Source organism: Pristis pectinata, chromosome 5 (genome assembly GCF_009764475.1).
Source record: "Pristis pectinata isolate sPriPec2 chromosome 5, sPriPec2.1.pri, whole genome shotgun sequence".
Classification (NCBI taxonomy): Eukaryota; Metazoa; Chordata; class Chondrichthyes; order Rhinopristiformes; family Pristidae; genus Pristis; species Pristis pectinata.
Window position 1 is genome coordinate 78,478,270 of NC_067409.1, and position 27,985 is coordinate 78,506,254.

Consider the following 27,985-nt stretch of genomic DNA (forward strand, 5'->3'; position numbering starts at 1 on the left):
GCGCGGCGAGTACGTCGCGGGAGTCGGAGGGAGGGAGCAGAAGAGTGCTGGCGGCGGGGCGGGTCGGATCGGTGCCGACGGTTCGTCCCTCCGGAACGCGTTCGGATTTCGGTCGGAGAGAGCGGGAGCGTCTCAATCACAGCACAAACTCCTCCCCCCCCCCTCATCCAACCGGGAATAGGCGGCGCCGACCCCAGAGGGCAAGGCAACAAAAGTAAAATTCTTAAAAATGAGCAAAAGTTACAGCAAATCGGGCTCGCTGAGGGGCTTTGAGAGGGTGGCGGTGGAAGTGAAGAGTAAGGTGAGTGAGAGGGCCTTCCTTCGGCCGGGGGGGCAGCAATGGGGACGCCACTTGTTGCGCCTATGCTTAAATCCGTAGCGCACCTTTAATGTTTAAATGCGTAGCGCACCTTTATGCTTCAACCGCGCCGGGGGAGGGGGGGGGGAAGAGGGCGAGGGGAAAAAAATAACGCAACCTCGTCGCTTCCCCCCCCCCCCCCCCCCATCGTCATTCCGTAGTGGGATTTCACCAGTCGGGGGAAGTTTTGAGACGAAACTGGACACACAAGGGAGACTGCAGATGCTGGAATCTGGGGCAACAAACCAACTGCTGGAGGAACTCCACGGGTCGAGCAGCATGTTGGGGGGGGGGATTTCGGGTCGAAAATTCAGATGCAGGGTCTATTTCCCTCCACAGATGCTGCCTGACCCGCTGAGTTCCTCCAGCAGATTGCTTATTGCTCCTGAGTTCCTCTAGCAGTGATTTTTTTTGCTTGAGACAAAACTGTTGAGACTTCTCTGCATCGTGCTTGTAAAGTTGAAGGGCAACATCTGGAACCCGTTGAGAATCTGATACTGGGAATCTGAAGCAAAGACAAAAGGTGCGGGCAAAACTGAGTAGGTCAGGCAGCGCCGGCGGAGGGAGAAACGGACAACGTTTCGGCAGTTGGAGAGAGTTGTTCCCCTCTGTCTCTATCGTGTCTTCTCCCAGCCCCTGAGGAATTTTTGAGACCTGTCTTTTCAGGATCAGCTGCAGTGAAAATTGGGTAAAGAGATTTTCTGTTTGTTCACCCGGATGACAATGGTTGATGTTGCTTTCCAGATGGGTTTTGTTGGATGTAATCTTGCGCAATATCGACGTCTGTGTGTTTTTATGGTTGTATTTGAAGTGGGAGCTTTTAACGATGAGCATGTTGCTGCTTGCTCTGAAATCGCTTGATCACTTCACTAGATGAGCAGAAGTTCCCATCATTTGATTATTGGGAAAGGTGAACCCTATTACCTCTGTCCTAGCCACATTTTGAGGGTGAACCTTTTTCGGACATAATAGAACATAGAGAAATACAGCACCGAATATGCCATTCGGCCCATGATGTTGTGTCGATCTTAGCGTCAATTTATACTAAATGTTCTCCTGTGTATCATTCACGTCCCTCCATTTCCTTTATATGTATGTGTCTATCTAAAAGCCTCTTAAACTCCACCAAAATGCCTGCTTTCATTACTACCTCTGATAACCCATTCCAGGCACCTATCACTCTCCACGTTTAAAAATAAAACTTGCCTCTCACATTGCCTTTAAACTTTTTAACCCCCCCACCCCCCAAAACCAACCTTAAAAACATGTCCTCTGGTGTTTGACATTTCTATCCTGGGGAAAAGATTCTGACTGTCTACCTTATCTATGTGTCTCATAATTTTAAAAACCTCTTTCAGGTCTCCCCTCAGTGACACTCTAGGGAGAACAACCCAAGTTTGTTCAACCTTTCCTTCTAGCTCATACTTTCTAATCCAGACAGCATCCTGATAAACCTCTTCTGCACCCAGTCCACAGTCTCCACATCCTTTCTATAATAGGGTGACCAGAACTGCATGCAATACTCCAAGTGCATACTGACTAAAGTTTTATATAGCTACAGCATGACTTCCTTACTCTTGTACTCAACACCCCTACCAATGAAGGCAAGCATGCCATACACCTTCTTTACCACCTTGTCCACTTGCGTAGCCACTTTCAGTGAACTATGGACCTGGACCCCAATATCCCTTTGTACCTCAATGCTATTAAGGAGCCTACCATTAAATGTATACTTTCTCCTTTCATTTGACCTCCTAAAGTGTAACACTTGCCTGGATGGAACTCCATCTGCCACTTCTCTGCATATATCTGTAACTGATCTATATTCCACTGTATTCTTTGGTAGTCTTTTGCACTGGCCACAACTCCCCCAATCTTGGTGTCATCTGCAAACTTGCTAATCCACTCACCTACATTTTCATCCAAATCATTGATATATATCTCAAACAATAGAGGTCCCAGCACCGATCCTTGCAGAACACAACTGGTCACAGACCTCCAGCCAGAATAACAGCCTTCCACTCCTCCTCTGCCTTCCATAGGCAAGCCATTTTTGAATCCAAACTTGCAATTCACCCTGGATCCAATGCATCTTTATCTTCTGAATCAACCTACTATGAGGATCTTATCAAATGCCTTAAAGTCCACATAGATAATGTCCACTCCCTTACCCTCATCAAGCTCCTTTGTCACCTCCTTAAGAAAAAAAACTCCAAGTTTGTAAGGCATGACCTGTGCCATGGTGACTGTCCCTAAGCAGACTATGCCTTTCCAAATGCACATAAATCCTATTCTTCAGTATCCTCTCCAATAGCTTGCCTACCATTGACGTGAAGCTCACTTGGCATCCTATTTGGTCCTGGGAAGCATTTTGGGCCTCAATGGCATACACTCACTTTCATGACATAGCCTGTCTCTACCCATCTCCGCTATTGAAAGCCCTCACCCATGTCTTTATTATTTTATTCTTCTATGGCTTCCACCTTTCACCTGCCGCAAACCTGTTAAACATAACTCTGCTGTCCTTATCCTGTCTTGTGCTGAGTTCCATCCATAACCCCTGTGTTCATTGATGCACATTGGCTGATATCTGGCAACACGTTAGTTTAAATGTTCTTCATATTGTTTTCAAATCTTCATGGCCCAAACCTGTCTTATCTCTACACCTTTTACCCCTCTAAAGTCTTCCCAGATCTGTGAAATCATCCAATTCAGGCTGTGTATGTGTATTCCCAAATTTAATTAGTCCTTCAGCTGCTTGGGACCTAATTTCTGAAGTTTGCAACCTGCCCAATCTCTTTGTGCCAGACTTCAAGGTTATTCTGAAAATCAGACCTTTGACCAAACTCTTAACCACCTATCCTAATATCTCATTATCAAACATCATTTGATGAACCATTGTGAAGGACTCTGGAATGTTTTGCGATGACATAAACACCATATAAATGCAAGTTGTTGTCAATGCTCATTAGACTAGTCCTATACGTGTTTTTTATTGTGCTGGTGTTGCATGCTAACCCATTAATTTTGAATTGAAAAAAATTCACACAAATTTGGCACCTCAACATTAGTGTATCTTTGCAGTCTGTCTGTTCCATCAGTGAATAGCTACATGGATACTGACTTAAGGAATCAGTCTGGGGGCTAATTTGCTTTGTGGAGTCTATTCTGTTTTAACTGCATGGAGGATTCCACCACACCAGAACCTCTAAACAATGACTATCCCAGACTAATCAGTATCAATCAACTGCATAAAAGTAACATTGCACATGATCTCACTCTGCTAAAATTGGTAGCTGGCCTCATTCCCATTTGATGTTGCTGGGATGTGTAAGAAAAAATATCACTTGAACATTTTCACTGTTCTTTAGTATTGCTGTATTTATTTTCTACATTAATTGTGTCAGCAACAGATGCTGTGTGGGTAAACAACACATGATGATTTGGGATTGATAGTCTTACATTATTTGTTAAATGGTTTTATTGGTCCATGCTCAGAATTTCCTGCTTTTATTTAGTACATTCCCTGAGCCACTTTTTGTCCTATCATGAAGAATATAACATTACATTACTGTACCTGTATATTTCAAGGTGTTTGCTTGGGATTGAATATTCGTTTTGGGCTGCAAGATTGACTGATTTTTAATGTAGTTAATTACTCTTATTGCTCACGTAATTCACTATTTGAAGTGCTCCATATTATAAAAGTTACAAATAGTTATAGAGATTCTGATTTTTTTTAAATTCTCTTTTAGAAGTCACCTTTATTGACTTTCTTTCTGCAAGATTGCTTCAGTGCATCACTGTGGAATCTCATTATTGATGTCCTTTTATTGGAAGCAATGGAAATCACAACTTAAAAAGTAAAAAAAAAATGCAGTTTGTGGCCTTGTGGCTAGTTTTTGGGTTAATAGAGTTGTATTTCTTAGCAGGAGTGGAGGCTTGATTTGTCAGTTTCCATCTTGACCAATGGTTCTCGGGATGTATATAGTTCACAAAACTTGATGGTTCAAAGTTCTGGAATGAACATCTTGTGTCTTTTCTGGAAGAAACACAACTTTCTAAACAAAGATGGAAAATGGTGGAAAAACTCAGTAGGTCAGGCAGCATCTGTGGAAAGAAAAACAGACAAGATTTTGTTAGAACTGGGAAAGAGAAATGCAAGTTAGTTTTCAGTAGGAGAGAAGGTGGGGTAGGGATGTGTGGAACAAAGGGAATGTTGAATTGGCATAAAAATAAACCTTAAGGAGTGAGGGAGATAGTATCACTGTCAACATCATAGAACAAGCATATCTGTTTGTTATCACAGTGACATTTGTAGGAGCTTGCTACATGCATACTGGCTACCCTGCTTCTTAACAGTGGCAAATCTTGAAATGTACTTTATTGGCTGTAAAGATGCTTTAATAAACAATAACTCCTAATAGCATAAAAAGCCTTGCATTCAATCTTGCAATGCTGAGTAAAATCCTTTTCCTTAGTGAGCTGCTTGCTTGCCTGCTTTGTGTATACCTACTACTGTTTGTTTATCTATTCTGTGCAGCGGCTGAGTCTTATTTCTTAGAAGGGAGAGTTCCTGCAAAACTAGTTTGTGTTTAAATTTCAAAAATCCTGTGCTTGTCCCAGCCTGCTTTTGCCAGTCACACACATACAATATCTCCGGTTTATCTTTTAATGGAAGCTTTTAAGTTTCTACTATTCTCCTAATGTCTTATGATTAAAGTAATTGCGGCAGATATAAGGCTTGATTATGTGATGTATTTGAAGGAGTTAATTAATAGTGACGCTGGATGAGAATTATGGTTTTTAGTGCAGGGTTAGCTGATAGGATTATAAAATTGTGGCTGTTTCAATTGTAATATTTGCTATTTATGACATTTGGATTTAAACAACTAGCTTTTTAATGAAATCAGTTCCAGAAACTGTCATCTTTAAATAACTATTACACAGTAAATTTGAATTGTTGAAATTTTTGGGGGTAGAAATGAATATGTTGCTGCATGGGATTAGGTTGGATAGCAATTTAAACAGCACAAGAGGTTGTCATTACATTGTGGCAAGTTTGCATTAGACATTTTGCATTCTATATATGGAAATTAGTTCTTAGTTATTATATTTAATGCTTTTAGAAAATTGGAACAGCATGTAAAAATTTCTGCAAGCTGCAACCAGATTCTTTTAAACATTTTAATCAGTGTAGCTTAATTATAACAATTGCAATACTGACAAAATAGTTTAATGGAGAACATATAGGATATTGTTTCCTATCAAAACACATCTTAAAAATTAATTTTTCATCTGCAATTTATAATATTTGAAATACTGCCTCAGGTAAAGGAAAATTATGCTTTCAAAATCTGTTCAGTCAAACTAAGATATTAGAAATAGTTCAGAAAAATAATTGGTCATATTTCAGCTATTCAACGTTTGCAGTATTTTAATTTTGGATTAAGTATTCATGAGGTTAAACATTTGTGTAGAAAGGATTAGCATATGACAATCGTGACAAGATTGGATGGCTGTCATGTTAGATTAAGACATATGCATGAAATGTATCGAAGTGACTGTCAAGTGGAAATGCTCAGCAACATTTTGGGAGAGATTTTTCAAAACCTCAGTTGCCAAGAATAGAGAAGGAAGCAGTGAATACTTGGTGACCATCAAAAGAAAGCAGGGAGTATATGTGGGATTATGGTTGGTGCTTTGCTTGTTGAATGGATATGGTCTTTCAGGTGCTAATGATGTGTGGGAAAGAAAAAGGGGATTACCAATAGTCATCTTCCAGGAAAGGTTAAATAGGTCAAGGAAAGATTTAAACCAGTTTGAATTTTCCCCTTGCCACGAAGCCAAAGAGCAACAGGACATAAGGGAAGAATAGAACAGAATAAGTTCTTGGTCTGCAGAAAGCATAAAAAAGAATTAAGTTGAAAGCATAACATTTATCCTAAATGGATTATAGTCTACCCATTGTGGTGTGCCTGAGTTTGACTGGAAGCCATGTACCTCAGATTTATGGGATCTTTTGAAATGTCAGAGAAATTGGGAATGTTTGCAGTGAAGTGTAATTTTTGTTTTCTCCTTGGATAGATCATTATGACAATAGTCTAATATGTGCTGAATGCGCATATTTAAACTTTGAAGCTATTTAATCAATTTTCATATATAAAGAGCAATTTTAAAGAAACAAGACAGCAGTTTAGTGCTTTCCTTCAGTCTTGAAAAGGTTGTTTGATGACTTACGTTTGTTTTACATGCGCTCTAATATTCCAAAGTAAGTACGACTAAAGAAATTTTGCTAAATTTTGACACTGGGAAGATTGCCAAAATATTTCATGTAATTTTCCAGTTATGCCACTTCAGAAAATTTACATCTACATTTGTGTCAAAGTTGTGATTTAAACATGCTTCCTGGTTTTCCAAGGACAGTCCTAACTACCTACAGTGGATGCATTTGGGGTGATCCATTTTGCTCTTGCTCCAAGCAATGTATAGTTAAGCTACAGTGATAGAATTTACAGTGAAAAGTAAATGAAGCTGTCAATACTCAACATTATAAATGGAGTTATAAACAGAATCCATCATTGCTATCAATTATTCTTGGCTTCTCCGAAGAATGCAGTGCTTGTAGTGATTTGACAAGTGCTTTCAAGTATTTACAAACTATTCTTTCTCTTCTTAAAAAATACTGAAAATATCACAAATGGCTGCATAAGTTATGTGACTTGTTAATGGTGGATTAAGCTGTAACTACCGTTAACATCATTGTTTGCCTGAAACTATTTGTATCGCAATTACAAAATTCATTGCATTTAAAAATAAGAATTCATTTATTAGTTTAATCTTGGCATTTCAATTTCTAATCTTGTGTGTGTACTATATAAAAATGCTTAAAAATTATTTAAGTTGAGCTGTTTTATTTCATGTTCATTTATCAATGAGGATTCCTTACTGCTCAAACAAAAACAGGGCTGGAAATACTCAGCAGGTCAAATTGCTTCTGTGGGAAGACAAATGGAGTCAATGTTTCAGGTCAAAGATCCTTGGTCAGAACTGTTCTGATGAAGGATCTCTGACCCGAAACATTGACTTTCTGTTTCCCTTTCCACAGATATTGCCTGACTTGCTGAATGTTTCCAGCATTTTCTGGTTTTGTTCCAGAGTTCCAGCATCTGCAGTTTTTTAATTTTCCGTGCTGCTCAACCTGCTTGATAACCTCAGTGTTGCTGGATGCCAGAAGGTGGCAGCAACCAATGACAGGAACAGTGAAAGCCATGCCACAGAAATGTTACCCACAATGGGTGCCATCTTTTTTGCCAATAACTGTAGAATCTCAACCTGTGCATCAAAACTGCAAACAACTGATTGAAGCTGTTCAAAACCTTCATCTTTCAACTGACTCCCGTGAATGTTAACAGTGTAAAATTGAAACTGTAAATCTTGCTACTGAAATCAGCTGAACCATGTATGCAGCTTTCCCATGAGGAGATATTGGTTGTATAGGAGACTATATTCGGAATTTCTACAGACTTGCAGGTTACCTTCCTCGTGTCATCTATTTTCAATCTGAGGAACAATAACCAACTGAAAAATGATTTCATGTCATGGTGAACAAGCATGGCGTGAGAAACTGAAACAGAAAATGCTGGAGCAATTTGGTTCTAAGGAATGGCCCCTCCTTGAGAACTGCATTCTCTTTCCACAGATGCTCTTTGGCTGACTTTTTCCAGCATACTCTGTTTTTGTTTCAGATCTAGCATCTGCAGTTTTATTTGTTTTCCAAGAATGACGTGGGAATTTGCAGATTTGTATATCATTTTTGTGATTGTTTCAGGCAGTAGTAATGACATGACTGTGTCTGAGAAGATAATTTTCTGCAACATTAATGTTTTTATCAGTCATATTTTAACTTTTTTCCCCCACCCAAAATCAATATTTGGCTAAAGAATTTTAAATATTCTAGTGACTGTCTATGGATTAATTTTTGAACCACTACTGGTAGTTATCCACAGGCAAGCTATTACTAATCACTCACCACTTTTTTTCTGTTTTCAAATGATACCATTTAAAATAAGGGTTATATGGCATATCACGATTTAGATTCAGCATCTGAAAAACTGTATTTTGAATTTTGTGGCAATTTCTCTATAAAAAGAGTTAAGTTTCAACATATCTTTGTGCTGTGAATGACCATTGCAGGTGACCACAAAATCATTATTAAACATGCCAATAGCTTACTAGGTTGGAATTTTATGCCCACTAGAATTTTTAACTTTGGAATTATGGACAAATGTGTGAGAAATGTGTATAATAAGAAGAATAAGAGTTGCCAAAAAGAAAGTAAAGAGAATACTAATATAAAAAAAATCAGAAAAATGAGAATGTGATGCAAAGCAAATAAGTTGATTAGGAGTGGAGTAGGAAAAGAAGGAAATTAATTTCTTGATTCTTTGATTCGGCAGCACTTTAAAGACTGATATCTTTCTCTATAAGTTGTGAACTAAAGTTCTTCTTATGCAGATGTCATGAGTATTTTCCTATTAACTTAATATTTCCAAATGTAATATTAAGTGTGTTCTGAGACAATGCCATTCTAATTTTTGTTTTCAATCAGTTTGGAGCAGAATTCCGAAGATTTTCATTATGCCGGTACAAACCTGGAAAGTTTGATGAATTCTACAACTTAATCCTTCATACACATAATATTTCCAATATGGATGTATTAATTGGATATGCTGATGTTCATGGTGACCTGCTTCCAATCAACAACAACGACAACTTCTGCAAAGCCATTTCCATGGCTAACCCATTGCTCAGAATTTTTGTGCAACGGAAAGGTATGGTTTTGGAAGTAGATTAAATTAAAATAAAATGTTTATGTTCTGCGCAATGTAATTAAGATTACCTATGTGCCCCCCTTCTCCCCCCAAGCCCATACTGAGAAATTTAATCTCCATTTCGGTTTTGTGACCTCTTGTCTCTGCATTCCTTATGCTCCTTTGATTTTATATCAGATGAATCACCAAATATTTAGAACTAAAACATTTGTAATGAAGTTTCATAGAAAATAATTTGTTAAAAATATAAAATTGATTCTTAACAACATAACAGATCAGCTGATAATGAAAAGGCCTTGGATATCAGGAGGTGGGTCACTCACTGCAAGATACCAAGCCTCTGACCTGCACTTGTAGCCACAGTATTTATGTGAGTGGTCCAGTTGAATTTCTAATCAATGTTGACCCCCAGGATATTGATGTTGGGGGACTTGGCGCTGGTAATGGCATTGAATGAAATGTAGCCGGTTAAAATGTCTCCATGGAGATGGTTATTATCTGGCATTTTGAAACACAAATGTTACTTGCCAGACAATAACCGTTCTTGGAGCTGCTGCCTCCTGTTAACTGTTTAATGTACTCTAGCATCCTTATTTTAAAATTGAATGGTGACATATAAATGGGAATTTGTTACTTTGATCATTATTCTGAGATTGAGATACAACTTTGTTTATAAACCTCTAGTTAACTAGTAGAGGTTATGTTTCCAAATGCTGTTTTGAACTGATAATACTGGGCTGCTTTTATGGTGTATTTGCTAGTCTTTACCAGGTGGCATGAAATAGGAATTACGAAAGTGGCAAGGTACCTAATTACTGCAGAAAGTGAGAAGATTTTCTGTTTCCAAGCTCTAATATTTTGACATTTCTACTAACAAAGTTGCTGAAAGTGATTTTTGACTTGGATAGATCTATCTGGACTAAGTGATATTGTAGAAACCCAGAAGGAAAAAGGGATGCAGAACCTTTTGTGACTAAAGCAATCTGTTTAATAAAAGCAGATACTGAGAAAATGATAAATACCCAAAACCCAGCCCCTCAGATTCATTTAGTTCACCTGTTAAGATGACGTAATTCAACAACTCCTTTAAGCAGTTTCACATAAACACATAATGTTGCACAACATTAATTCTTGTTTCAGTATTTTATTTGCCTTCATGAATCTCCTGTTGAATATTTATGGGGGAAAGGGTGCCACTTAAAAATTTCTTTAGAGTTAATTATTTAGACTAATTGAAGTTTCACAAAATTTTAACGTCAACTGCGTTAACCATTTCTTTAAAAGTTCACCCCATGTACCTTGGCCCTTCATTTTAGCCAGTCTCTCGAGGTCAAGGGAGTTGCTTCCATTCCAGTTTAGTGGGTTCCTTGGTGGCTAATAAGGCCAATGTGGGGACTGCAGACCCTTTCTCAAATGGACCAGGTGGTGCCTGATGAGGCAGATAATTTGTGAGGTGCATTCCTTCTGTTCATGCAGGTCCTCTGTTTAATTATGCACCACTATTTCTTGTACTCTAGTTTTCTTAAAATTGAATAGGGGCAATGTAAACATAGGTGGGAACTACAGGTTCTCAATACCATTCCAAATGCATCTCCTCCACCATAAGCAATCATGGGCCTGAGATTTCTAGGAAGCAGTGGAAATGTTGCACTTGTTCAAGAAGGCTTTGAGCACATCATTGCATCTTTTCCTCTGTCTGCCTGATGACTTCCTCCCATGATCCAGATTCAGGGAGAGCTAGCAAGGTGGATTCAGAATTGGCTCGATGATGGGGAGCAGAGGTTGATGGTTGAAAGTCGATTCTCTGACTGGAGGCCTGTGATTAATGGGGTGCCCCAGGGGTCAGTGTTGGGACCTGTTATTCATTATGTATGTAAATAATTTGGATGTGAATGTGCATGGCATGATTAGCAAGTTTGCTGATGATACTAAATTAAGGGGTCTTGTTGATAGTGAAGCAGGTTGCAATGAATTACAAAACGTTCTTGATCAGTTAGGGAGATCGGTTGAGGAATGGCAAATGGTTTTTAACTTAGATAAGTGTGAGGTGATCCATTTTGGACATTCAAACCAGGGTGGGACCGATACAGTGAATGGCAGGGCACTGACGAGTGTTGTGCAACAGTGGGAGCTGGAAGTACAAATGTACAGTTTGCTGAAAGCAGCTGTGCAAGTAGACAGGTTGGTGAAGAAGGGGTTTAGCATACTGGCCTTCATCAGTCAGGGCATTGAGTTTGGGACTAGGGATATCATGTTGCAGTTATATAAGTCATTGGTGAAGCCACAGTTGGAGTATTGTGTACGGTTTTGGTCACCCTGTTATAGGAAAAACATTTTCAAGCTGGAGAGGGTGCAGAAGAGATTTACAAGGATGCTGCCTGGACTAGAGGGCATGAGTTATAGGAAGAGGTTGGCCACTCGTAGGAAAATGAGTGACATCAAAGAAGTTTATAAAATCTTGAGGGCTATGGATAAGGTGGACAGTCATTGTCTTTTCCCCAGCATTGGGGAGTCAAAAAGTAGAGAGCACAGATACAAGATAAGAGGAGCAAGATTTAAAAGGAACCTGAGAGAGAACTTCTTTACACAGAGGGTAAGTGAGTACCTGGAATGAGCTGCCAGAGGCGGTGGTCAAGTCAAGTACAATTGCAACATTTAAGAGGCATTTGGATAGGGGCTTGGAGGGTTATGGGCCAAATGCGGGCAACTGGGACTAGCAGAGAGGATGCTGTGGTCGGCATGGGCCAGTTGGGCTGAAGGGCCTGTTTCTGTGCTGTATTACTCTATGACAGAGTTCAAAATAGTGTCTGTTTCATGAATCTGGTGTCAGGCATGCAACCTATGTGGCCTGCTTAATGTAACAGACTGAGGTTAACTAAGGCCTCAAAGCTTGAGACGTTAAATTGGAGGAAGACAGTGATGTTGAGTTCACTTATCCATCCAGTGGATTTGGAGGATTTTGCAGAGGTAGTATTGGTATTTTTTTCAATGCCTTGAGATGCTTGCTGTAGGTAATCCAGGTCCCAGAAGCATATCAGAGGGCAAGGATCATTGTTGTATTGTAGACCATGAATTTTATGCCAAGTCTGAGATGTTCTTCAAATACCACTTTCCTCAATCAACCAAAAGCTGTGCTGGCCCATTAAAGGAGGTGGTGAACTTCATCAATGTCTGCCTTGGCTGAGGTGGCTTCCATGATATGGAAAGTGAGCCACGTTTTCCAGAGTTTCATTGTGAGACTTAATTGTCAGAGAACAGTGTGGTGCAGCAGGAGCAGGTGATTTTTTGACCTTGGTCTTGCAGATGTTAAGTACAAGGCCCATCCCCTCATATGAACGAGTGGCCTCTGAGTGTGCACAAACACAAATGTTATCTGCAAAATGCAGTTTGACTACTGGGTGAACTTGATTCTGTAGTACAGGTTGAAGAAATTTCCCATTAGCTCCAGTCCCAAGTTAAGATTGTAGGAGGTGAGTTGTAATGTGGTGAGAAAGATACTGCATTCTGTTACTGCTTTTCCCTTGAACTACTTCAAAGTACTTGTGTTTTGAAATGATCTATATGGATGGGTTGTAAAACTAAGTTTTTCACTGTATCTCAGTATGTGTGACAACAATAAACCAATTGCAGTTCCAAGATTGAGAAGTGTTGTGGCATTCACGTAGTATTGGTTGACACTAGTCTTCACTGAAATTAATTTTGTTGTACACCTGTTGGTTAGTATTGTGGCTGGCTTGCAGCGTTAAGTAAATGTAAGATGAGAGGATTTTTTGTGTGCAGCTGAATTTGAGGAAGGTGGTCCACAGTCCATTCTAACTGATGGAGTCAAAGGCTTTAGTGAGGTCAACAAAGGCCATGTATGGTGATGCTCCCTGCATTTTACTTAAATTAGTTGTGCTGTGAAGATCATGTCCATTGTGTCTCGAGGTGATCAAAATCCACACTGATTCAGAATGCAGGCCTTTGGCCACTGGGAGAAGGTGTTTCTGAGGACCCTTCTCCCTGTGGTAGACAACAGGGAGACCCTTCTGTAGTTACCACAGTTGGATGTCTTCATTTTTGAAAATGGTCATGATTACAGCATCAGGGGCCTTCTCCCCAAATGAGGGTTGAGATTGTGTATTTGTGACCAAAGCTCTTTACTGCTGCATTTTAGTTTCTCAGTGGGGGGTTATGTCTGCTCATGAGCCCTTATCATTTGTAAGTTAGGATGTGGCCTGCTCACATTGGCTGGTCCGAATAGGTTGCTGTGGAATGGGGTCAAGGGTGAAGTCATGGTTGAGATATTCAAAGTATTCTTTACAGCAGGCATTCTGCCTTCTTGATCCTGATGAGTTTGCCTGTGTTCTTGGCTCTCATTAGAATGAAGCCTTGGACAGTAGACTGAAGATCCTGCAAGTCATGGCTGTCTGCACCCATTTACACTAATCATCAACTCTACCCAGGTTCTGCCACTTGCCTATGAACTATGGGCAACTTACAGTGCCAGTTTCCTTGCCAACCCACACACCTTTGGGTTGTGTGAGGAAATCACAGTAGCCAGTTGAAACCCACAGACTTGCAGGGAAAACATACAAATTCCACACAGGTGCTACTGGAGGTCAGGATTGTAGCAGTGTCAATGGAGCTGTGAGGCAGCAGCTATACTAACTCCTCTACTGTGCAGCCAATGTAGACAGTGTTCACCCTGGAAAGGGCCTCTTCATACCCAGTCCTATTATCATTCTGCAGCTTGGTACGAGGCAGCCAGTATCTATTATCCACATACTGCTTTATAAAAAAGATTTTTAAAAAAAACAGATGAGTAAATCAGCAAAGGATTATGATTAAGATGTGACCAAGGGTGTGATCAAGATCTAGAAAATAATGTAGGAGACCACGTGACATATCAAGGACAAAAAAGTAGTGCCTGTGAACAAAAGTAGAGGACAACATTTTTAAGTGCATGTGGTTTGGATTAACTTGCATGCTGCACATCTTCAGTTGCGGGTGCACATTGAAACATCAGAAGTGAAAGCATTTTGTTTTCTGGGTGAGTGTTCACACTGCCTATTGATGGAACACTGTAAGGAGATTGAGTGCTTCAGTGAAGGCACTTTCTTCAGTTATGCTCAGCTAGTTCTTTAAAAAAAAAGCAATATTTTTATATTAATTCAAAATCTGTGATACAGACTTTTAGGTCCGGTAAATATTCTTAATGGGTTGTAATAAATATACTTTGGAGAGAAGAAAAAGCTAGGCTGGTACTGTACTTTAAAATCAGTTCAAGGTTGAGGCTTATTTTTCATTTCAACTCTTGAAGACTTTGCCAAGAGAAAATCTGAAACCACTTTGTAAAAGGTACACTGACCAAAGTTCAGAACATGGTGTAATACTTACATGGTCCACTTACAAGTATGAGGAAATGACTACGTCCTTGTCAATTAATTGAACATATTGTACCATCTGTTCTAAGAGCTTGGTGAGCAGGAATGTAATTCCTCTAAATGCTTATATAGCTCTAAAATGAACTATCGTGTGCTCCGAAACCTTCCTTGTCAATAAACCTTCCAGAGCCAATTAAAAGTTTGAAGTGCAAGGAAAGGATAAACAGATAACAGCATATCTTGTGTATCTTTCCTCAAATAAATTGTTTACATATGATACTCTAATTGAACAGTTATAAAAGGTAAACTGATAAAATATGTCAATGACTTCCAAATGGATCCTGAAGACAGGTAACATTATTATATTGACTCTTTAGCATTGGGTAATGGAAACAGCCTATTAGTATTGTTTCAGTGGAATTGCTCACAGATATGTCTAGGTAAGGTCCAAATTTAACAGAATTTTTGCTTTGATAAATCCCATTTACTATGTAAGTGCTCTGTCTAGGATGTGACTTAGTCATGTGAATTAGGAAGGGACATCCCCCTCACCCCACCCCCATTGTTTTCTGTTATGAGTTTGGCTGGGACATTTATTTGGCTCCCTATAATTTACTTCAATGTCCCAACCTCAGAGGCAACTTCAAGATATCTGATCCTGCTTGGAGTTGGGACAGTATTCGCCTTGGTTGTGGTTCCTAGATTAAAAAGCCAGTTATACCCATAATCTGTGTTTACATGTGAACAATACTCATATGGCTTGCATATGTGAAGACAAGTTCACATTTGTGGGCTATAGCCTGAAAATGTGTTCCCATACTAAGAATAGAGGAGGGATGAAAGAGTATTTTCCCCCAGAGTGCTATTTCTATTTACCTGGAGTCACCTGCTGTAAACCTTTTATAAAGCACAAAAGGTTATCTAATTGTAAACACTGTGAATGGATTTAGCTTTCACATTTGTTTCTGACTTAAGTAATGTCTGTCAATTTTTGTGAATTTGACAGCTTCCTAAAGTTAACCAGTCTGTTTTAAATTATGAAGCATGCTTATAGGAATGTGGCTGCTACCCATCTGAAACTGCGCATGTGTTTCTTAATCAGCTACATTATTCCAGTGAATGTTCCCCAGTGCAATATTTTTCCTGGTACCTTATTTCACTAGAAAATGTATTTCATTTTGGAAAAGCTATTAATGGGAATATTAGACACAGCAATGACTACATATAAGATACTGTAAGATTTCTTTATTAGTCAAATGTACATCGAAACACAGTGAAATGCACCTTTGCGTAGAATGTTCTGGGGGCAGCCTGCAAGTGTCGCCACACTTCCCCAACATATGTTGCATTTTGAATATATTGGAATATATAAATATAGCATCTGTGTTACTATCCCAGATTAGTCAACTGTGGTAGAAAGAAAAGCATTGTCTTCTATAAAATACTTAACTGCAACAGAAACCTGACTTGCTGTCATTCAAGATATCAAACCACAATAGATTGAGAGAGAGATGTTAAGGGGCTATTTCTGGTGAAAGTGTGAACATGTGAACTAAATGATACTGTACTAACAAGTTGGGAGGGAGAAAACATAGGATTGTGCCCTCTTGTCTCTATCCCGCAACATCTAGTGCGACTTAACCTTGCTTTGTGTCCTCTTCCCATATCCTGCAGCTCAAGGAGGTGCCCCTACAGAAGTCCCAAATACTAAGTACAGTATACTCTCAGACTTCTGTGTCCATGGGAAATGCTTTGCATGCAGTTCTATATTTTAAGACTAATCAGTATTAATAAATGCCCTTATGTATAAATGTAAATAAAATAATATCTTTTCACACTTATTTTGTGAATAAAAATACAATCTAAAATCTAAAAATACAAAATAAAATCTACTATTTGAGCTTAACATTTCTGCTTAATTTCCTTAGAAATTTTTTGCCAGTTGTATTTATGCATCCAGAACTTCTGTACATGGTAAACAAGAGTTTACTGTACTACTTTTCTCCTATTGACCCAAGAAGGTAGATTAATAGTCTGGTGTTAAGCCTTAATTGTTTGGTTGTCCTTGGTGAAATCCTTACAGAATTTCTGGAAGAAACGTTAATAATGCTGAAATCTTGGTGAGGAGTCCATGAAAGTCTGCCAATATCTTTTTTAAAATCTACTTCAAACCACCATCAAAGGTAATTTACTTGGAACCCTCTGCAAAACCTGGTTTACTCAGTCAACTGGAAAAGGTGAATTGGCGATTTTTGCAAAACACTAGAAGGTCTCCTCAGTGAGCAATGGTGGGCAACTTAAGTGGCAATCAGCCTCATAATGGTCTTCTGGGCACCCATTCCCAATATAGTCTTGTTTATCATGGTGCTGTGTTGCATTAAACATAGGCTAATTCAGTTTTTCAATTTGAGTTGCCATGGGCATCTTGAGCTTTTTATCGCCTAAAGCATCTGTAGGAAAAATCTCCTCTTCTGCCTATCCTCCCCCACCTATCCCACAAGTGTAGAATATTTTGCATATGAGTTTTGAAACATTGTTTCTGTCGAAACATTCATATTTTCATATTTCTATAGAATCACTTAAATTAATTACTCTTTGACTTGAATTCCATTTGTGTGGAAACTATACTGTTGTGTGGATTCCATGTTCTTTGTATGTTTGTCGATCCCTTGTTTATGAAAAGTTGCTAGAGGGAATGTAATGGATGTGATTGGTTCAATGCTAAAACAAGTAATGACATGAAATAAACTTACAGGTTTAGATTTGCATTGTAAAGACTGCAGCTGCTTGTGTTTTGGAGAAGAATATGCTTGAAAGTACAGACTTCGGCATGTTTGGATTTGAACTTGAAATACGGCAGTTAATTGTTTGAAAAGCTTTTTTTTTGAACTATAAATATATTTCATGCAGCCTTATTGTAAGTGTATATTGCAAGTATTCATTTCATGGTTTATCATATCAAAATGTTTCCCTCTGTCATGTTACTATTTGAAGTGCAGAACTAAACTCTTTGAAATTTCCATTAACATAATCAGCAACCCTCTTGCTGTGTTACATTTTCTTGTACTTATAACAATGCAGAAGAAGGCCATTCAGCCACCAGGTCCACACCAGCTCCTGGGGAGCAAACCCATTTGTCCTAATCCTTCTCCTCATTTCCTGGTATCCTAAAGTCCAAATGATGTGCAGCTTACAATGACATCTAAAACATATTCAACTTGAGAAAATTTGTAACTGATGATAAAGGAGAACTTGCATTTGTGTATCAGTTTTAACTTTGTCAGTCTATTGTCCAGTTTCAACTTTAATGCTGACCTATGTCTTTTGATAACTGTTAGCATGTGAAGTTAGCCAGCATACCAGGGGAATGCTTTCCTTTGCCTTCAAGGGTCTTTAATCAATACACATGTGAAGACAGATGATACTAAAGAGCTCAAGATGCCCATGGCGACTCGCAAGTTGAAATGCTGAGTTAGCCAATGTTTAACAAATGGCACCTCAGGAAATAAATTCTCCCTCAGAACTATACAAGTATCGATCTAAATTATGAACTCAAGCTCACAAACCGATTGACCAGAGGGAAACTGTGACATTCTGAGCTAAAAGATTGTTAATGCTCCAGAAAACATAACTAAATCACCTACAGGAGCAGGTACAATAATTTTTCCCACAAAGTTGAGCTTCATTACAGCCATAACTACACATTTTTTAATTGTCTTCTATAGTGGATGCTGTTTAAAGTGATTGCAGTATTTACATGTACAAGTCCATCCATTTCAAAGTGATTCATTGTGAAGTTTTTAAACTTATTAGAGAATTGTGGTAAAATACAGCGTGCATGAAAATCCTCCAATCAACTGTCCCTGCCCCTCAGTCTCAATGCTAGGACTTTTTGAAGTAAGATCAAGTGACTTTCTGCTGATGTAATTTATTCCAAAAGTATTTAAAGTAGAAGGTCATCAGTGTTTAATACTTGTTTCATATGATTGCTGTATTCATTTTGTGAAGTAGCTTCATATTGTAAAGGCTTGGTTTCCTTAATGCAAAGAAGATTGAGAAATGATGTAGAAGTGCTTAAAATAATGAATATTGATGAGTGAGAAAGTTTCCATTGATGAGAGGGTCGAGAACTTGAGAAGACAAACACAAAGTGGCAAAAAAGCCAAAGCTGAAATGAGAGAAGTTCTTTTTACATGGCAAGTGATTAGCATCCCAAATGCATTTTCTGTAAGGTGACAGCAAATTCAATTAACATGGAATTAAATCATACTTTTTTTAAAAAAAAATTCAAGGTTGCAGGAAGGGGGTGGGAGAATGGGCCTAGGTGCCTTGCTTTGCAAGTAGCGAGCATGGAATTGATGGACAGAACAGGGATGTTCCTATACTGTTACCATTCTATGATTCAAGCAAACTTCATTCATGATACAGGCAGATCTTTTTTGATTGAGACTCTGTGATTATTGCATTATTTGATTGTTAGTTAATGATGCATTGTCGAGGGGGGAAAAAGTTTCCAAGCTGGGAAAGAACAGCAATAGGTTAGGTTTCTAAAGTAGATAATAAACATTGTTTTGTAGTGGCTTTTGTAGATTTCTTCAGTGTTCTCAAGCTCCTTACTTTCTATGATTTAAATGTTACATTATAGATATTTTTATAACCCAGAGTAATTTCCATTCTTCTGCAAGACCAGTTTTGTTTGTGACACAACTGGTTTGAAGTAGCATGAGCATCCTGAGCTGATGACCCAAGACTGGCACTGCCCAGCTTTATGGTGTGGTAAATCCTTGGTGGTATCACGACTTCTTGGCAGAGTATCTGCAAGCAGACAAAACAAAATAACTTGGGATGGTAGTTTTTATCGTTTTCCTCCTATCATTTTTATTCTCCTGGATCTATAAAAATATCAGAGCACTCCTGCTCTTTAGTTAGAGATTTAATGCAGACACAGTCTTTGTCAGCACACAAGCTTCTAACAATCCATACTTCTAGCAATACTTCCACTTCGTGTATTCATAGGTTGTTATAGGAGCAGCATCGAGTCTGCTCCGCCATTCAATTATTCCCATTCTTCTGCCTTCTCCCCATACCCCTTAATTCCCTTACCAATCAAGAACCTATCAATCTCTGCCTTAAATACACCCAATGGCCTGGCCTCCACAGTTCACTGTGGTAACGAATCCCACAGACTCACTGTTCTCTGGCTAAAGAAATACTTCCTCATCTCAGTTTTAAAGGGTCATCCCTTTATTCTGAGGTTGTGCTCTCAGATCCTAGACTCTCCTACTAATGGAAACATCCTCTCCATCCACTCTATCCAGGTCTTTCAGTATCCAATAGGTTCCAGTTGGATCACCCCTCATCCTTCTGAACTCGATCGGACTACAGGCCGAGAGACATCAAATGCCCCTCATGTTAAGCTTTTCCTTCCTAGGATCATTCCTGTGAATCTCCTCTGGACCCTCTACAGGACCAGCATACCTTTCCTTAGGTACAGGGCCCTAACTTTCTCTCAATATTCCAGATGCTGTCTGACCAATGTCTTATTAAGCCTCAGCAGTACATCCTTGCTGTTATATTCTAATTCTCTCCAAGTGAATGCTAATGTTACATTTGCTGCCTGTACTACTGACTTAACCTGCAAGTTAATCTTAAGGGAATCCTGAACTAGGAATCCCAAGTCCCTTTGCATCTCCGATTTCTGAATTTTCTCCCTAGTTGGAAAATAGTCTACGCCTTTATTCTTCCTACCAAAGTGCATAACCCCACACTTACTTGCACTGTATTCCATCTGCCACTTCTTTGCCTACTCTCCAAATCCTTCTGCAGACTCCCTGCCTCCTCAACACTACCTGTCCCTCCACCTATCTTTGTATCATCTGCAAACTTGGCCACAATGCCTACTCATGAGCATCCTTAAACAGAACTTCAATAGTAGCTTTTTAACAACATTGTCATTTTTATACAATTTTTTTTCTCTTGGATTAACATTTAAAATGTGTTTCTGAAGTTATTGTATCACTGTTATTTGTTTTGGGCTGGATGATTCCTTCATAATCCAAACCGACTAATCCTCCTAGGTGAAATCTTGTAAATTAGATTTCTTCCAGTAAGAGTTCTTGATAATTGATACTTTGGTTGGGTCACCTTGATATCTATGCATCTTTAATCAAGGTCAGATCATCTAATTTCTATCTGCTGTTTTCTATTCAGTTCCTCAATCATTTGTTCTATTGGACAACATTTAGGCATGAACTATAAGTAGCAAATAATGTTTGTGCCACAAAAGTGCCAGGCAATGACAGTTTCCGAGAAAAGAAAATCTAACCACCTACCACTGATATTCAGTGACATTATCATCACAATTCCACACCATAGATGTCCTGGAGGTCAACTGGATCAGTTACATACAATAGCAATGAGAGACTGGGAATCATATGGCATGCAACTCACCTGCTGACACTCCAAGGTCTTCCCACCATCTGCAAGGCACAAATCAGGAGCTTAATGGAATACGCTCTACTTGCTTCAATGAGTGCAACATCAGCAATTCTCAAGAAGCTCAACACTATTGGCAAAACAGCTGGCTTGATTGGCACCCCATCCACCATCCTAAATATTCATTCCTCCACTTGCACACAGTGGCTGCAGTGTGTATCATCAAATATTACAGATTAATATTTTAGATGAATAACTCTGCAGCAGTTCTGAAGCAAACAGGAAAAGTGAATTGTCTGAAATTTTTGAATTTGATACCAAATCCTGAGGGCGACAATGTGCCAGACAGAAGGTGTACTGATGTTGCTCGAGTTTGCATTGGGGCCCCAACTTTCTCATGGTAGATTGGCAGTTCAAGCCACTCTTGTTAAAATATATAACTTACTTTGACCGTGCATAACCAGTTACTGATACTTATCGTCACCTGTGTGAAGATGCATCCTAGAGCCTGATAACAGTCTGGTTTCTATTCAGGTTGTTATCAAACAACAAGAAGGCAAAAATCCAGTGAATTATGACTGGCACTTCTGTATTTTAACAGCATGATAGCTTGAAACGATTACACAATCCTTGTCAGCCCAGGACACACAATAAATGTTTTTTGTTCAACTGGCATCTCTTTTTGATTTTAAAATATTCACAGGTTTACAAATTGTTATATTTTAATTATTAAAGCAGGTACAAATTGTAATTGCATTTCAATTTACATTGCGCTCTTCCAGGACTATTTGGACTAGTGTTAATCTATGTACTATACTCCACCCAAGTTGAACACTTTAGTCCCACCCTCATTTCATCATGTCTGACCAAAAAAAATTGAAATACAACCATGATCTCTGGGTTAACTGCAAGCAATGGTTTTGCCAAGTCTCACAATCAGGATTTTTTTCATTACCACCTCACACATGGTTAAAAGTTATTTCAGTATCCAGATGGAATCTTTCTAATACAGGTCCACACACAAGTCAATGTCCTTAATATGTCACAATATGTGCAGCATAAAGACTTGATAACAGAGCAACAACTGGTTAGCGTACAGTATAACAATGGCTTATTTGCTGCTCTGTTTTGAAATTCTAATAGGGAGTCTGTCCATTATTGGGGAGAGATTCAGCAGTGCCTGATAGGCAACCCAATAGATGGTGAGTTTGTGCAGGTTTGGATATGAACCAAATCTGCTCCCACCATGTAAATCGTTTATATAATAAAATAAATTAGATTCATTATACATCTTTACAGGAGAGGTAGGCAGCACCTACCTATTGCTTACAACCACGTCAGAGGCTCTGGGGTGAGCCAGACAAAAATATCTAAGGGGCCAGACTTGGGATATACTCCACAAACCACCTGTCAGGCACTGCAAAAGTAGAGAGAGAAATTAATGCCTAGTTCTATATGTGAATAAATCCATACTGTTATACTAGTTGAACAACATTAAATTGCTCTCAAGAATTTAAAAATCAGATAAAGTGGTGTAATAATTTTAAGACTTTTCTGTCTCTATTGGTCTGTAAAATTTGCTTACATCGGATATCATTTGAAGCTATTTTGTTTTGAAGACATTGAACATTGAGCACTTTAGCAGCTATTTTTTTGGTATGGTTAGACTGGCACAGGTCAGCAACCCCATTCAGTTCAATGGACAGGAATGGCTTTGAGGGCAGGGGTGAGTTTCAAGCAATTAACACTGTTGAATTGAGTAAATTGTTAACTTGCATATATTTAGAAATATCTTATTGTTTTCAAGTGTTCAAGCTTTTAATGTTTTAATTTTATCTTTATTAACTTTTGTTTTTAATTGTTAATGTTATTAGCATATTGTCCCAATATCACTTGTTCTACTCCAGACTAGTCATAATTGTGATAGCAAAAAGACTTTCCTATTGTGTAAGCTTTCCTCATTAATGTAAAATGTTAAAACTAAAGGAGGTGGGCCTTGAGCAAGTTCATTTTTATTACATTTTGACTGTAAGGCATAAAATTAATTTTGATTTAATTGGAATTGCAGCACATTTTTGCTAATACTTTCCTTGTCTAATTTGTATTGCTGTGAATTCTAATTGATATTTAATTACCACTTCTGAAATGTCTACATAGCAACCAGTTTGACTTGAAATATGTTTAAAGTAGCTTGAATATCAGGTTTGTGAAATTAAAATGCCTCCCTATTCAGAATCTCTAAAAGAAACGTTGATACTTTTTTTAAAAAGGAAAGATTTGTTCTTTACACGATGCACAATTTTAAGAATGAATCTTTTCAGAAAATGTTTTTGCTTTTGAATCTTTTTCAGAAGAGGTAGATTACGATCTCTTTGGCACAGATTCATTGACAAGAAAGAAGAAACCTTTGGGAGGTCTCCGAACTGATACACTCCGAAAGCGTGTTCACCTCACTATTAGTATTCCTCAAGACTTCAGACCTGTTTCTTCTATTATTGATGTGGATATTCTGCCTGAAACTCACAGGAGAGTCCGATTGTACAAACATGGATGTGAGAAACCCTTGGGATTCTACATTCGAGATGGCACTAGTGTGAGGGTGACTGCACATGGGTTAGAAAAAGTTCCAGGTATCTTCATCTCGAGGCTGGTACCTGGAGGTTTAGCTGAAAGTACAGGGCTCCTTGCTGTTAATGATGAAGTCCTCGAGGTAAATGGGATTGAGGTGATGGGAAAAACTCTTGATCAAGTTACAGACATGATGATTGCCAACAGTCACAACCTCATCATCACAGTAAAACCAGTGAACCAGAGGAACAATGTCATTCGCAGCAGTCGAATGTCTGGCAGCTCTGGCCATTCAAACGATAGTACAACCAGTCACCATAGCCTATCCTCTACCCATATGATGCAGAACTATAATCCTGAAGATGAAAGTGATGAGGAAGCTGACATTATTATTGAAGGAACTGATGACCCACAGAGCATTCCATTTAAATTACTGTCTTCATCCTTCACCACTTCTCGAACAAACATTGGTAATCTTAGTCAGAGACTACAGAAGGAACTGGCATTCAATGATTCCATTAGAGAAAACAAAGGAAATATATTGAAAACACTAACTGCAATCAAAGCTGAGGCAAGGCATAGTCTAGCTCTCAGTAGAGGAGGCATTGAAGAAGATGGAACAGTCATAACACTTTGAAAGTTTGATTCAGATTGATGTGGAGTGCCAGCAGAGAATAATGAATTTAGTTGCATTTCATTGTTTTTAATTTCTGTAATTTTTGGGAACATTTACTATTTTTACTGGAATTTGGTATGTCAAGTTTTTCTATGAATGCCTAATATGTTTGAAGGCAAATACTGTTACTCAAATCTTGTTGATAAATAGGTCACAGAGCCATAAATTATTTTAAATCCTGAGGTTTTTAGTCAATGTACTTTGACTTGGAAAAGCACAATACCAAATTATTTTAAACTAAATTAATCATGGTGCTATCCTATGGGCAGAAATGATTGTGTTGTATAGCACCACTTGCTAGATACGAACAGAAATTTGTAGTAATAATTTTACATTACCTAGATTCTTCAAGCATGTTTCTGGGCATTACAGCTGTTAATCCATACATAAATACAATCTGGAAGCCCTTAAGACAATTTGAAGCAGCGGTAAGTAATAACATTTGGAATTTCCCACTGCAGTTAAATATATTTCAGCATAAAATGGCCAATTTGGTATTCATGTCCTATGTTTTCATTTGTAAGTTTTAATGTTAAATATGTTTGGAGATTAGTCACGGCAAATGTTAAGTACCTCTGCAATGTGTCTTTAGAAAAACTTTTTGGAGCTGAAAATAATAGTACTCTATCAGCAAGTAGGAGATAGTGACAGTTGGTAGTATGTAGAAAATAATGGATACCTAAGAATGAATGATCTGGAGCTTAAGGTGATATAAACAAAGCTTGACCAAAGTGCAGTTGTCATCTGAGTCTCTTAAATTTGGCTGTAAATCATTTTATGGTATTTTATAGTGTATACATTTCAATTTTTATATGTAAAGCATACTCTTATGTGGGGGTATCTATTTTTGTATCTGCAATGGTTGTCAATGCACCTGTTTACCTACTAATACAATATGTGGAAACCAGTATTATACTTTGTACTGGAAAATTATTATCATTATTTCATTCATATGTAACTTTATATTTCTTTTAATTCTTTAAGGGGAGTTTTCAGTGCCTTTTTCTTCATTGCAAGTTCTAATTGGTCCTTCAGTGAGGGTACAAATGGACAATGGATGTTTGCTGAAGCATCATTATGCTGCAACAAAAAAATTTCAGTTTGCAATAACATACTGGACTGTGCATTTATTCTCATTTTGACAGCTGTGCATAATTCTCAGTGATTTCATCAACTTTGAGCTGACACTTTAAATGAAAGTGATCTCTAATTTGAAGCACTTAAGTGGGGAATGGGGTTGCTCTGTGAATTGCCAATGACTGAATGGGATGGCGTGGCCTTCTATGTTGTAAGGAAATAAGAAAAAAATATTTGTGTTTCCTGGTTTCAAGAACCACCTTGCACCACTGGTTAACAATTTGTAATGGCTCTTCTAGAGTGACACCCAAATAATTTTTTTGGCCTTCATTCTATAGCTCTGCAGGATATTTGTACATTTCTACCTGTGCATTTATCTATATTGAAAGATATCACAAAATATATGGGCCCATTCATCAACTGCATTTGTCTGCTGTTGCTGTCTTCTGATGTCCTACTGTTAATCATTCGCCGTTGTTCATCTGTATGGAGTCTTAAGTACTTCCGAAATAGCTTGCTATTTTACATTCCTTCATGACTACCTTTCTGTTGCTGCTATTTGTGTACTAGTAAATGTTTCTTATTACCCTTTGTTATTTGTCAGTTTCTTTTATGTTGACTTGCACCATCAAATTCCCAATTTTGTTTCCTTCTGCTTTTTTATTTCACCTGTTCCCTGATTGAGGATCTTGTAAAGTGAGTAGAGGTTGAATATGTGAGCCTAGCATGGAATTTAGACAAGGAAGGTCAACTTAAAGAATTCTCAGAGCATGGCAGGGTAGATCTAGAGAGACTGTTTCTTCTGGTTAGAGCATTTGTAAGTTTTGGGATAAAGGATTGGCCCTTGGTATTGAAATGAGGAGCAATATCTTTATTCTTGCGTTCCAAATATTTGGGTATTTGTAGATGTATGTCAGAGGGTATGTTCAAGACTAGACTGATTAGACTATGTCTCCCAAACCTCTACTGAATTTTGGAATCCCTTTAAATCTTTTCATTCTGGGTCCTGATCAAGCAATGCTTTGACTTAAAATTTCTCTTTGTTTACAAATCCCACCCTGCACTCATCCCTCCCTGTCACCCTTCTTATTTCTACTTTTTGTACTTGAGGTTATTTAACTCCGTTTCTTGACTTGCATTGTTCATTCCACCCATCAACTCTTGCTAGCTATCAATCTAATCATTGGTTCTCCAGTTCCATGTTCATGTCTGTGATTCTACCAGTGTAATTCTATCTGTAGTAGAGATAGAAACCTGCAAAATAGATAGAAACCTGCAAAATAGATAGAAACCTGCAAAATAGATAGAAACCTGCAAAATAGATAGAAACCTGCAAAATAGATAGAAACCTGCAAAATAGATAGAAACCTGCAAAATAGATAGAAACCTGCAAAATAGATAGAAACCTGCAAAATAGATAGAAACCTGCAAAATAGATAGAAACCTGCAAAATAGATAGAAACCTGCAAAATAGATAGAAACCTGCAAAATAGATAGAAACCTGCAAAATAGATAGAAACCTGCAAAATAGATAGAAACCTGCAAAATAGATAGAAACCTGCAAAATAGATAGAAACCTGCAAAATAGATAGAAACCTGCAAAATAGATAGAAACCTGCAAAATAGATAGAAACCTGCAAAATAGATAGAAACCTGCAAAATAGATAGAAACCTGCAAAATAGATAGAAACCTGCAAAATAGATAGAAACCTGCAAAATAGATAGAAACCTGCAAAATAGATAGAAACCTGCAAAATAGCTCGTTCAGCTTTTGGAGCCACATGACCGTGGCTGATCCTCTGTCTCAATACCGTGTTCCCTTACTCTCCCCATACCCTTTCATGCCTTGTGTCTAGAAAATTATCTATGCCTTTAAATATGCAGGAAGTCCCCAGGTTACAATAGCATTCTGTTCCTGAGAACTGCTTGCAAGTCAGAAATGAACAAGAACAGCTGTGACGGGAGAGTGAGCAGGCACAGGAAGAGCGGCAGCCAGCTGGCCTTACTGACTCAGCGAGCGAGTCTGCTCAGCGCTCCCAGCTCTTAAAAATGTTTTGTAAATTTTAATATCCATTGAATCAGGAAAAAAAGAGCATGATCATGAGCAGCCTAAGTCACAGGAATACTGAAAGATCTGATAAAACACTGGCACCCTACAACAAACTTGAAGAAGCTATTCAAGTTTTAAAATTGTCTAATCAAGACAATTTTGAACACTCTACCACTATCAAAATATTTTGATATTTAAGTTGCTCAGGACCTGTGCAATACACCACGGATCTATGGTGAAGCACAAATATTACAAGCTCGTGCTGTTTATATTAGATCTTCATGACCTCCTATCCCCATTCCAGTTTGAGTAATATTGTAACAAGATTGGAAATATCTTTTCAACTTGTTGAAACTGGTTGGGAATTTGGAGACAGAGTGGAAATAAATCTTAATACTCTTGGCGGGTGTGTGACAGTACTGTGCATCAGGTTAGTTATGGAGTCTCAACTTTCACCATTTTGTTCATCTAAATTTATTAATGACTGAAGAGTTGTAGGTCCTGGTTTTCTGGCACCATATTAGTAAGAATAGTAAATAACAGAAGTAAGACATTTTAAGGGGAAGTAGATTAAATGTGGGAAAATTATGGCAAATGAAACTGACCCACTTTGGACCCAAG

The 27,985-nt window shown here is 38.3% G+C and overlaps 1 protein-coding gene across 2 annotated transcripts; it reads left to right on the forward strand.

The window, feature by feature from the left end:
* Positions 1-27,511, forward strand: pard6ga (par-6 family cell polarity regulator gamma a). Of its 2 annotated transcripts, none has more exons than XM_052017098.1 (3): positions 1-301; positions 8,970-9,192; positions 23,345-27,511. In XM_052017098.1, the coding sequence occupies exons 1-3, from the start codon at positions 230-232 to the stop codon at positions 24,196-24,198; spliced, it is 1,149 nt and encodes a 382-aa protein (XP_051873058.1). In that variant the 5' UTR covers positions 1-229; the 3' UTR covers positions 24,199-27,511. The 2 variants fall into 2 exon arrangements, with proteins under 2 accessions (XP_051873058.1, XP_051873059.1); XM_052017099.1 differs by lacking the exon at positions 1-301 and adding an exon at positions 629-1,046.
* Positions 27,512-27,985: the final 474 nt, after the last annotated feature.